Source organism: Stegodyphus dumicola, chromosome 5, assembly GCF_044657685.1.
Source record: "Stegodyphus dumicola isolate Sdum_Otavi_A_Nest chromosome 5, ASM4465768v1".
Lineage (NCBI taxonomy): Eukaryota > Metazoa > Arthropoda > Arachnida > Araneae > Eresidae > Stegodyphus > Stegodyphus dumicola.
This window is the reverse complement of record NC_140772.1, coordinates 170,878,448-170,892,009: the sequence shown is the minus strand read 5'-3', so window position 1 is coordinate 170,892,009 and position 13,562 is coordinate 170,878,448. Positions and strand designations below refer to the sequence as shown.

Below are 13,562 nucleotides of genomic sequence, written 5' to 3'. Positions count from 1 at the left end.
TAGTTTAAGGTGAGAAGGTGGCCAGGGGATGCTTATTTTCTTGGTATTGATTCCCTGTGCTGCCTCCTTGGCTAATATGTCATCCTCTTCATTTCCCTTGTGACCAACATGATCATGTTGGTCACAAGCCTTGATCCAAATTATAAAGGCGTAGGGCATTGGAGGACTTTCTAAGAATTTCCTGGGTTAATTATGATTTTTTTATTTGTGTTCGTGAGTGCATGCATTGCCGAGAGACAATCTATATAGATGTAAATCCTTGGGAAATGATGATGTATGCTTAGGTTGATTGCCTGTAAAATCGCGAAAATTTCCGACTGAAAAACGCTATTCTGTTTGTCAAGTTGGAACTTGAAGTCTTTTTTTGTCATGATCATTGAGATATATTTTTATAGCACATCCTTTTCCGTTGTTCATGCCTGAACCATCAGTGTAGATCTTTGGAAATAATGTTTGGTATTTATTGTGCTTTATGCATAGTGTGATTTTTATTATTTCAGCTGGCTGGGTGTCTTTCATATGGATGAGTCGGTTAGGTGTAGGAGCTGGCAGATACTATCTTATTTTTAATTTTGCAGTCTTTTCTTAGCAGAAGAGCTGAAGCCTTTGCATGCTCCTGCTCCACAACTAAGAACATGGGTATGCTGCTAGTGAGCTGAAACAGTGCGGCATTTGAGGTTTTTCTGTAAGCTCGGAAATAATTTAAAAGGAAAGACTTTTTTCCATTTACACGGAGGGTTTAATTTCTAAAATTAGAAGTGTCGGAGCTTTCCAGGAGGCCAGCAGAAACGGTGAATAAAAAGAAGCAAATAAAATAATGAATACTTAAAATTAAAGTGCGAAAAGATGAATAAAAATCAATAAATTAAGTGAAATTAATGAAACATAGTTAAATAATGGGTTAAAATAGAGCTTATCGTTTTGGGAGTTTAGAGGCAAATTTAAATTCGGTTTATACGCCGCTTAACAGTTTGGCTGAATTTTCATAAAAATTTTACTTCTCGGTTTATATTCCGAAAAATGTGGTAAATACTGCTATTGTGCTAGGAAAACTATAGTATTATTTCTACGCAAAATTGGCGTTACATAAAATTTGTAATGAATGAGAAAATGAAAAAAAAATCTTACTTCTATGAGGCCGTCTTTTAAAGCTTGATTAAATGCTAATGCTATTCTCAGTCTTCCTTTGTGGTCTGCATACAGAATCCTAGCTTGTGAACCTACAATCTCAAGTATTAAATGATGATATTATAAGCATCTAAAAGCATTTAGTTTTAAACATGATGAATAAATGGCGTTGTTAACTAACTTGGAGAAATATTCATGGTTACTTCATTAACACAAACAAATAATATAATTGGAAAAATAAAAAAGTTATAAGCATTGCAATTATAACAAACTGTTTGAAAAAAATTTAAATTAGCTCAATTACAAGAGGTTGTTTTGCTACATGAATGCATCAGTTACCAAATAGCCAAATCAGACTATTTGAACTATCACAACCTATTTGGATAGTCAAAGGAAGAGAGCTATGTAATCTTTCTTAACTGTAGGCTGCTTTTGTATATTTTAATTCGGCAAAGTTCATAAATTTAAAAAAAAATATTTTCAGAAAACAAAATTGCACTCGTGCTAAAAACTAAGCAACAAACACTAAAAGAAAAAATACGAATGAAAAAAGGGAAATTAAAACATAAAATTTACATATGAAGTAAAGGTTGCATCGCCGAATGCGAGCAGGCAACCAAAATTGCCTGCTCGCAGTCACACTACAACGCCTTAAAAAGGGGCATGTCGGATTTATTACGTCAGTTCGCGATTCTCAATAGTTCCATGTAATCCGAGATAGCCAAAGCGGAAAACTTGAGCCGAAGACATCATTTGCAGGATGAAATGCGTTGGAAGACTGTCGTGGAGATGTTGCAAGCTAGTGCAAAAGAATTCGCCCTAGCGAAAAATCTCAATGTGCATCTTAATGCATCATCAGTAGGTTGTGGAATCGTTATCAAAGAGATTAAAATCCCTGTAGAAGACGTGGTTCTGGACCTCAGAGAATTACCACAACGGCAAACGATTGCTTCCTGCTGCTATGTGCAAAACGCCGTACATCTCTAACAGCATCACTAACGGTTGGCATCGCATCTCTCTGGTGCTGCAGGATGGCCCACATCGCGCCAAACTGTGTAGCGGCAACAGGTCGACTCTAAGCCTGACGACCTGTGGTTTGTGTTCTTTTCTCCCCATTTCATATCAGAGCGTGGCTGAATTGGGCCCGTTGGACACCAGAGCAGTGGGGCCCCCTACTCTTTGCATATGAGTCTCGATTTAACATCCAGAACGATTTCCAAAGGGCCATGTATGGCGAGAACGGGGATACATTATCGGGCGCCAAACATGGTCGAAAGAAACCATTACAGTGGGAGAAGGCTTACTTGTATGGGCTGGGATAGCAACGAACGGTCGCACCGATCGCTATGTAATTCTTGACAGTTCGGTCACAGCACGTCCGATATCGCGACAAAATTCTGCACCCTCTTGTGCATCTTTTTATCGCTGCAATGGGTACGGACACGATATTTATGGGCGATAACACTCGCCCTCATAGAGCTCGAGTGATGCTGAGTTATCTGCAGAGTAAAACCTTTCCACATCTGCCGTGGCCTACTAAATCACCGGACCTGAATCCTGTAGAGCATGTGTGAGACACGTTGGGACGAATGACAGAAGGTCGCGGTGTGCCTCTAGGAACCATCTACGAGCTCTGATATTCATAACTACAGGAATGGGTTTTATCGCCACAGTCAACGATCAACGACAGTATTGCCAGCTCGCCTCGCTGCTGTCAAACATAGTTTCAGCTAGAGGGTACCAGACCCGTTATCAGCGTGATGTTTCCATTACACATTCTTCCGACTCATTTGGTCTTTCGCGATGTGATGGTGGTAATGCATATGCTTTCGTATGTCTTCATTTTATTGTTTGCTATGTGGTCTAATAATTCCACACCAACTTATGGGATTAATTTCACACATATCCATCCATTAAGAAGTTTTTGTTTTATTCCGTGTTTTCTTTCTTTTTTTTTTCCTTTTCTTATTTTTTTTAGCAGGAATGTATAAAAAACTTTTTTTTTATTTACCGAAACAGCACACAGTCTATTTTTAGTTCAATTAAAATAAATTTTTATTTAGTAGACCTTAAACACATAACCTTAATCTCTTTTTCTAATGCTAGCGTTAAATAAAGAAATTACTTGCGCAAAGTAAAACGCGTAACCTATTTCTAGTCAATTATTGAAATTTAAATAGGAAATTTTTATTGATGCAAAATAAGAATTATTTATTGATGAAAAGGTGTACAGCTTTTAACTGAGATAAAATTTTAAATTAATTATATAATACATAATATTAAATAAAAAATATTGATGTAAAATAATAAAAATTAACTATAAAATTAATAAGCTTATTTCTTTAATAAAAAATTAAAAGCACGAAAATGAGTTTTCCTCAATTAATAATTAAAAGCATGTAAATAGAAATGAGTTAATAAATTTAATTTTTTTGGCCTATAAAGAACAAACGACTGACAAGATTATAGTTCTGATATAAGGAATTTTCCCCTTTCTTGCCGGGTGCCTTTGTGATGTAACTGGAAGCACGCTCAGCTAGCAATCAAAAGGTCGAATCTCAGTTATCCTATCTTTAGGGAATATGAACAGTCTTTACAGTGGCGTCTGACTAAAACCTGATGAATGATAATTCGTCATTACCTAGATCTGACAACTCGATTTCTCCTCCTCCTCAGTCGCACTTTAAGTGAAGGAGACTATAGTTACTTTTTTCTTTCTGACTCCGCTGCGTGGGGTAATTAGAAGTACGTACGACTAACATTGGGAGAGCTAGAATTCGAATCCCGGAGAGGGCATCGCTGGTTTTTCCTATTCCCCGCTTCCAGAAATATAATAGTTTGCATTGTTACGCTTAAAACTGTAAATGTCGTATAATCTCGACTTTTTGTAACGATCTCATTAATATAATTAAGCCCGACAAACAGATAGAAACTGATATTTTCATAAATAATTCAAAGCTTCGATAAATTCTTCTTAACACGCGAAGAATGACGCAGATCAGCAGACTCACTCACAAAGCAAATTTTAGCTGTACAATCATACCGACTGAATTGAATCATTGAACAGGCTTCAACTCACCTGTATTCACAGGGTAGCCCAAGCACTTCTGAAAGATTCGAGAGAAATCTCTCCTAGGGCTTCGAAAGTGTTTTTTCCAAAACTTTAATAAATTCGCTAAGCTGTCGAGAGATCTCAAAATGTCACCAAATGGGCCAAAAAAAAAAAAAAATGTCACCAAGACACCTGTGTCTCTTCTAATTGAGCTGTCTTCACTATTCAGAAATTAATCTATTTAGAATTACAAGATCTATAACATAATGTACGAAATAAACACTTAGAAGTACAAAAAGTGGCCACAAAGGTTTTATTAAACAAAAATATTTAACAAACTCATCACATAAAATAGGTTGAATAAACAGATGCTATTAAAAAAAAAAAAAAAAACTGAAAGCTTTCAGATTTTATTTTACCCCCAAAGAGGCTTTTTTTTAAAGTTTTGTGTGTTGCCTTTATTTATTAGCCCAAAAGGGCAACTTGTCAAGAAGGGCTATTAATTTCGGGTTGACATTTTGCATTGATTCACTATAAGCGGCGAAACACTTTTTAAATTGTGTCCAATAAATATTAGAGACCTGTATTGTATTTAAAGAAATTAAACAATGAATAATCTGCATAAATGTAAGTAGGTTTCTCGCATTGTGATATAACAATGGTACCTAGAGCCAGCCATCCAGTTTTGAATAACGTATTTCTCCACCCGAATATGGGCATTTGGATGATCGAATTTGGAATTTGCTTCATTATCTATTTCGTAAAGCATTTATGAGTTTCTGATTAAGAAAGCCAACGATTTCAAAGCGAACAATGGCAACACTGTATGGGAAAAAAAAAATATCTCAAGCGCGCGAGACTCTGTATCGGAAATTCTAAAGATATGCCCTTTTAAATATTTTGCAACTTTGTTGTTGAATTGAATTTTATGGTTTAAGTGCGAAGAACGTGATATTTAATAATTAGTATAATTAGTACCTTGTATTAATAAGTTAATACTAGAAACGTTAAAAAAACGCCCCTTTGGGCGTAATATAAAATCTGAAAACTTTCAGATTTTTTTTTTTTTTTAATATCATGTTCTTCGCACTTAAACCATAAAGTTTAATCTAATTGTTATATCGAAAAATAACTTAAAAAGAGCATATCTTTAGAATTTCCTATACGCAGTCTCGCTCGCTAGAGATAAAAAAAAGTTTTCTCTTTTTTTTTCCAGACAGTGTTGCCGTTGCTCGCTTTGAAATCGTTGAGCTTCTTAATTAAAAACTCATAAATGGTTTACAAAATATGAAATATATAATAAAACAAATTCCAAATTTCAAATTTGGGCTTCCAAATGTTAATATTTGGGTGGAGACGTACGTTACTCAAAATTTGACGGCTCTAGGTACCGTTGTTTTATCACAATGCGAGAAACATACATACATTTAATTTCTTTAAATATTAAAATTTTTCGTTATTTAATTTTTTTAAATATAATACAGGGCAATAATACTTGGTGGCAATAATTTGAAAAGTTATTCAGACTTTTAACGTTTTCGACGTAAAATACAAAAAGAGATTAATAGCCCATCTAGGTTAACGCCCTTTGGGCTAAAAATTAAATATTTTTGTATTAAACAAAAGTATTTAATAAACTTATATAAAATATGTTAGATAAACAAGCAGAGAAAAACAATCTATAATACCAAGAAATACATAAAAACTGAACGAAGTAATATAAATACAACTATTTACATAAATTTACAACAATATTATGAACGATTTATTTAGAAACCTTCCATTTTAAATGTGTTTGCGCTGATATTAGCTTATTTTTTTAATATGAACTGAATTTGAATTGTAAATATGTATACGGTAGTATATTACCCGTTGAAAATGAATAGTGATTTCTCATCATGTATGATGTCTTCCAGCCGCATTTCTGGATATCAGAAATTGTGAACGAAATGATATGCCTCATGAGTCTAAAAATCAATCTTGAATGACCATGAACGGTTCGATGAAAAGCGTTGAAATCATTGAAGATGAGCATTAGTATCGGAGATTAATGACAAGCGGTAGTAAATGTCTATAGAAGTGAGCTGCTCATGCGGAATAGCCGTTTGTGGACCCGAATGATGGATGAAAAACTTTATATTCCTTATGAACTACTGTCAGTGAATAAACACAAAATTTGTGTAAAGCTTCCTTTACCACCTAAGCGAAGAACAAAGCCACCGCAGAATGGAATCGTGTAGCGACTTCATCAACATGGCCAGATAGTGAGGCCTGTTTTTCACTTATCAAAACTGGAGTTAAAAAAATGAAGCTTCGAGTGTGATCCTGAAACTAAATGTCAAAACATGGAGTGGTGCAGACCCTCATCATCAAAATCGAAAACGTTTCGTTTTCAGAAGTCAAAGGTAAAGATAATATTAATTATCTTTTTTCGACTATGTATAATAAATTCATAAGGAAAGACTAAACAGTGAAAACTTTAGTATTTTATGATTATCTGCATCCCCTCGAAAACTCATTCGCGAATTTGTGAATTGGGAAGAAATACCTGTTTCGTTAGCTTTACGACTCGTAAGTATACTGTTTTGCTCACGAATTATAGTAAAAAGAAGCATTTTGTGATGGGGGAGGTAAAAATAAAAACTATAGTCTCCATAGCCAGTATTTACATTTTTACAGCCGGTGGCGAAATGTCCGTTAAATGGTACAAATACTTTATATAGTATTAACTATACTAAATGCTATACAAACACTTAAAATTCTATAAACTCGCATACCATAAAGAGAAATCACCTTAAACTATAAAGGCATAAATCGCATGTATTCAAGCACCTATGCGATACGCGCAAGCCTGGGCTATTTATTGTCGAGTGTATACTCGAAAATAGGCTAAAAATGGGCAGTTTTACCGAAACTTGAACCGAGGATGCGGATAATCAGAAAGCACTGAGATGTTTAAGTGTGAAGTTCTCAATCGGCTTTTGCGTTCGTATTCGTCGTATGTGACCGCAAGTCGCTAAATCGTGATCTTGGTTTCTTTTTTACTCGACAATGTACGTACGACAATGTACTCGACCTTACGTTCCGATGCATATGAAGTCCTTTTCAATTAACTGCAAAGTTTTACTGAGTTGCATTATCCTCTGTGTTCTTAAAAGCTTGCCCCACTAAACTTCTTACCAGAACTCAAATTTCGATCAAAAGTCACAAATTTTGGGATATTTCGTACATCCAAGACGCCGTGATGAAAGAACTAAAAGCAATTTGGATGGAGGGCTTCTGCAGATGATTCCAACAGTTAAATAAATGTTGTCTGAAGTGCTTTATATCAGAAGAGGGAATAACTTTGAAGAGCAACGAAATATGTTTGCTCAAATACTTTATACTGTCATATATCTGCGTCATTCATCGGACGTTTGGTCACACCTTTTGATATTTCACCAGAATATTTTTGTTATACCTTACTCCAGCGGTCGCCAACCGGTGGTCCGTAAGAACTTTTTGATGGTCCGCAGAAAAATTGGGACATTATTTATATTTCTATGAAAATTCAGTTTAAAAAATGACGAGAAACAAAACCTATTATGGAATATGAATTATATATATATTTTTTTAAATTTTAGCTACTACGTATAGCGAAATTCCATCCGAATTTAGTGACTTTTTAGCTACTTTTGCAGGTGTATCTAGTGACATTTCAAAGTGAGAGTTGGCATCTATGGATATGCTGCTGTTATCAATAACAGCGAGACTGGAATTCTCTTTCCTTTTGAATTACAAACATATGCTATTGTAGTTGTTAATAACACAGTTTTTCTTCGTGTCAATAGGCAACTTGATGGATTTTTATGAGAACCGTCTGCATTCTTGTTTATAATTGCATCACTGGAAATTTCCGTTTTTGTTTTGTCTAACTGTTGATAGATGGCGCTATTGCTGAGTAAGCGATGATTATTATGCTTACAATAATCAAAAAATTGGCGGCATAACACTTTCAGTTTATTGATATTGCTTTGCGTTTGCCGGGTTTTTCTTGCTTTTCGTGAAGTTCCTTTTCGAGTGAAAAGTAAAGCTTTCTGTATAAGAAGGTAAGATTTTTGTACTTTTCATAAAATTTTTCAATGTGAACGAAATATGTGTGAGTTAATTGCTACTCATAATCAGGGGCGTAGCCTGAATTTCCATAAAGGCATGCTGCTAAACACCAAATGTTTTGAAAATTACATTAACAAATGAAAATTAGAATTACATGTATTGGAAAGATGACTATTGTTTTTGCATATAAATATGTTGTTTTTAAGGTATGGTTTAAGGGTTTTTTATTTATATTGTTGGTCCAAATATAAAATTATATATGTAGTGGTCCGTGAAGTTCTAAGGGTTGACGACCGCTGCCTTACTCAACCTGTTCGTGAATATATATATTTTCTTCTTCGTACCAATGTAGCGGTAATGTCGCTGAACACTGGTAGTTCGGTCCGAGGTTCGAATTCCGCGAACGGGCTGGCTGCATGGGCGTTTTCGTGGTTTTCCCCATGCGTAACATGTATACGAGCCGGTTTCCCTCAGAAAGTCCTCCACGAAGGCATCCCTTTCCTTAGGCAAATAGCCCTAGTGTGCTTTGCAATAATTAAATAGACCAAACCAAACCTAAACCGTACCAATGACATCTGATCTATCTTTTCCAGAATTTAAGCAGGAAAAATCAATCTATGGAATAATAATACGAGTAATGCAGTAGATGTAATGATCACGATTGGCAGATTGGGTAGCGCAACTATATAGTCTTTTGAGGATTTATTTTATATGCTTATACCATATGTATTTGAATCAGATCATTTGTTGTGGGAATAGAATGCGTGATAAATAGTTTGTTCCACTTCACAAGAGCAATGATTAAATGCTAAGAATTCAGTAAAAGATAGTTAAACCTTTTACATCAAACGAAGAATTTACCACCAACTGTTTACTATGACTTAAATTACTCTGGTGTGGTGGTGTATTTAATTATGGCAAAGCACACTAGGGCTATCTGCCTAAGGGGAGGGATGCCTTTCGTGGAGGACTTTCTAAGGGAAACTGGCTCGTATACACGTTACACATGGGGAAAACCACGAAAACGCCCATGCAGCCAGCCCGTTCGCGGGATTCGAACCTCGGACCGAACTACCAGTGTTCAGCGTCTTTACCGCTCGGCCGCTGGTGGGCTAAATTACTCTGAGATTAATTTATTATATCATCTTCTGTAATAATTCGGTTGAGTCAGGGCTTAAATTCAGTTCTAGCTTACTAGAGTAAGGCTCTGTATTTCTGAGTTTTTGAGTAAAATCTTTATTCCACCTGGAAGGTCAGTTTATATTAATTCCGGTGTTTTATTGCTCGACTGAATCGCAGTATTCATAGAAAATTATTTTATTAAGACAATTTTTTAGCAATTTATTCAATTGGTATTAATACTAACTACTGAATGCACATCTCACTGATCCTTCAAAGAATAAAATATCGAGAAAATCTGAGAAAGATACCTTAAGTTGAAATGCAATGAATATACGAGAAAGGCTATTATTTATTATTACTAAACTTAAAATTATTTCACTAACTAAAATATTAGTTTTTCGTTGCATTACATTTAATTACTCATTACCTTTCTAATCCAAAGGGGCTTTGCCCTGAGGGACTATTATTTCGTTTTGCGATTTTGTGTCGAATCACTCTGAATGCTCGTTTTACTTTTCACACTGTTACCATCAAATATTATCGCCCCGAATTATATTTGAAGAAATTACATAATGAAGAATCTGCATAAATGTAGATATTTTTCTCGCATTGTGATAAAATAACGATACCTAGAGCCATCCAATTTTGAAGGACGTAATCCTACTACAAATATGGGCATCTGGAAGCCCAAATTTGAAATATGGAATTTGTTTTATTATCGATTTCGTATTTTCTGAAACTTGAACAAATTTTTGATTAACAAACTCGAGGATTTCAAAACGAGTAATGGCAACGTTGTACAGAAAAAAACATTTTTATCTCCAGCGCATGTTACTGTGTATCGGAAATTCGAAAGATATACTCAATTTAAAATTATTTTGCAGTATTGCTCTTGAACTGAATTTTATGGTTTAACTGCGAAGGACACACAAATATTATTTATAAATAAAATAGAAATATACAAATAATAATTACAAATATTTTTTATAATACCTTTATTTAATAAATAAAGGTAACACACAAAATTTAAAAAAAAAAGGGCCCCTTTCTTTTTTTTCTTTATTATTATTATTATTTGCTTGCTTGTCTTTTTATTTGTTTTTTAATTTTTAAATTAACCTTAAACCCCTTATGATCCTCGAATATGTGACTGCTGCAAGAATTGCGATATTTTATTTATTTGAAAAGCAATTACTTCCAAATTTTTACAGCTGACTACATAATATAGCTGCTTTGAGAACTAGTAATCAGAAAGTTTGTGTTAATCCGCTTTGGGACAAAACGTTTCGTCATGTTTCCACCTTGTGCACATGATATTTTAGAAACGGCTGATGGTATATACTTAAAATTTGATGGAATTCTTTACATGGGCACTATTTTATAACTAAACCAAAAATCTGATGAATATTTTAATATTAAAAAATTTTATGCACGAAAAGATTACATATTTTTTAATAAAATACGTTTTATAAACTCAACTCCAAATGAAATAAAAATTTAACATGAAATTCTTAGGATTTTTGGTTCACAGTAGTTTCTAAATGTTATAAAAGCTATTTATTAAATATGGAAATAAATTATGCAATAGAATGTTTTAAACTGTGCGCGCAAGGTGGAAACATGACGAAAAATGCTGTCACAAAGCGGATTAAATTTTAAAAATATTATAATAATTTTAAAATATAAAAAATAATTATAATAATATAAAAAACAAACTTTCTGATTACTATCTCAGAAAGCAGCTATATTACGTAGTCAGCTGTAAAAAGTTAGAAGTAATTGCTTTTAAAGTAAATAAGTTATCTCAATTCTTGCGACAGTCACATATTCGAAGATCTTATAGGTTTTAAGGTGTATGACTCCTTTTAAAAAAAAGTAAATCTCTGTCAGCATTTCATTGGGCTTCTGCCTTTTTTAATTTATAAATTAAGCGCTGGGTGGAACTATATTTAAGATATTACAGAAACTGGTATTATTGCATTAATTAAAGAACTTAAAAAATGAAACCCTAAAAAATAAAATTTTTTGCTGTCTAAAGTATACTGTTTTAAATACGCTTCTAAATTATTTTGATATATCCTGTAGTTTCTTTCATTAAAACAAATGCAAAATTTCTACTAAGTCTTTCGTTCTTCACTACTTTTTTCAAAATTTCTGTGATCGAAATAATGTACAACTTACAAGGCAATGACTTGCAGCTTCTTTAATCCATTTGATGTTGTCTCTGTACTGATCTTCCACTAAAGGTGGTACTAAAAAATAAAATAAATAAATAAATAAGTAAAATAAAAAAAGTTCTTAGGATGGTTTAAAAACATGTGTTTAGAAAAATACTAACAAGGAAGGTCTTTCAAACCAGATTGTGTAATATTTTTTTAAAATATACAGATAGTTCTCTTCGTGTGTAAATGTATATTAATAAAAATTGAAGGTTGAATCACTCACTATAAATGAGCAATTAAGATTTATAATCAAAAATAATATTTAGCGGTATAGAACTTGTAAGGTATTTCTCCCTTCTTCCATATAAGGTATTTTCCCCCTCCTTCCATGCCTTCGTGATGTAACGGTAGCACACTCGGCGCATAATCGAGAGGTCCAGGTTCGAGTTCCGGCAAGGGCATTACAGATTTTTCACGTATCTTGCTTCAAAATAACCTATTGATTTTAAGACTTCAAAATTTCAAAGATGTTGCTTTGCGAATCGTCAGATGATGATACAGTTCAAAGTAAGCTAAACTAAAAAAAAAAAAAAAAAAAAATAGAGCTTTCCTGTGTGCGTGTGTGTCAATTAAGTTTCTTTTTAATTTATCGAGTTTTTCTGGATTTTTCGCCTTTACCTACGCTTAAGGAATGTGCTAATACTCCAAGAATTTCACACAGAAGAAACGGAGAAAAACACTTAAGTAAAGCTGCTTTCTTACATCTTATTTAATCGGCCAAATTTTTGGCGACTTCGTCAATTCCTTGATTATTTTACCATTGCATATCCATTTTGTTAAAATTTCAACATTCAGAATATAAAACAAACTAATCGTTTTCTTTTAAAATAATAACAATAATAATAAAGGTTATTTAGATAGATTATATATATATATGTTACGGGCAAAGTATGAAACGTCGGCATTCTACAGAATGCCTAGGCATTGTGTATCATACCGAAAGTCTTTAGACAAAGTATGAAATATGAGAATTATTACATACTTTCCCTAGGCAATGTATTTAATAATTTAATTTCTGTAGAATGACAAATACTATTTAGGCAAGTATGAAAAAAGGTCCTGATAAGGCTATTACATAAATGACGTGTATTCCTGAAAAATACAAATGTTATTCTGAAAAAATAGTGAGGGTGCCATTAAAAAATTCATCCGAAATATGTAAAGAAAAATGAAAGTTGCACAAAACAAAATTTATGCCTTTCTTATTAAGGAAAACAAAATTTTCATATGAAAAATAAGAAATTAAAATTAACCTTATAAGGTTTCAACCTAGAATTTACAGCTAAGTGTGTGAAACCTTGAGAACTGGTAAGCGAATAATCGCTTTAGCTCAGAGAACAGAAACTCAAGAAGGGTTAATTACCCTTTATTGCTCAAAATGAAGTTTACAGATGGCCCTTTCTCAGGACGTACAGAACAGCCTCCACTTGGACTTGAACTCAATAATATTAAGAACTAAAACTTAACTAATGCTGAAGAGGCAGTCTGTGGTGTTACAGATGGTAGGTAGTTAAACTAAAATTACAATAAGATGTACACATAAAAAACACATAAATACACATTGACACACATAAGCAAAATAATACAAAAAACACAAAGTGCAAAATGCATAAGCAAAGAACACATAAAACAGGCACATACACATAATCACTTAAGGCACAAAAAGATAAATGGGGTACATGAAGTCACATGAAGGCTGGAGCACAAAGTTAGTGTTGGGCAGTTCTGTTATATGTAAATACAGGTACATTTTGCATGATGAATGATGAGTACGTGAATACTCATGTGTGCAGGAGCGTGTAGTTACATTGCGTAAGGCGTTGATAATTGTAGCGTCACTAATAACATAGATAAAAAACACATTGAAATAGCACTAGAATGTTGTAGCACTAATTATTGGGTAGTGCCCCAGCAATTAATGCACCGTGAGGCACACAAACGTT

General features: G+C 33.6%; 1 protein-coding gene across 4 annotated transcripts in view; it reads right to left on the bottom strand.

Annotated features, from left to right (window-relative positions):
- Positions 1 to 13,562, bottom strand: part of LOC118199417 (urocanate hydratase-like) — a 171,948-nt gene that overhangs the window by 29,240 nt on the left and 129,146 nt on the right. For all 4 annotated transcript variants that reach the window (XR_004759937.2, XM_035371273.2, XM_035371272.2 and 1 more), the window contains 2 exons: positions 11,579 to 11,649; positions 1,129 to 1,227 (listed from right to left, as the gene is read on the bottom strand). Coding sequence is in view for 3 of the 4 variants with exons in the window: in XM_035371273.2 (XP_035227164.1) it covers positions 1,129 to 1,227; positions 11,579 to 11,649 (170 nt within the window). In the remaining variant the exon portion in view is untranslated. The remainder of the gene's footprint in view (positions 1 to 1,128; positions 1,228 to 11,578; positions 11,650 to 13,562) is intronic.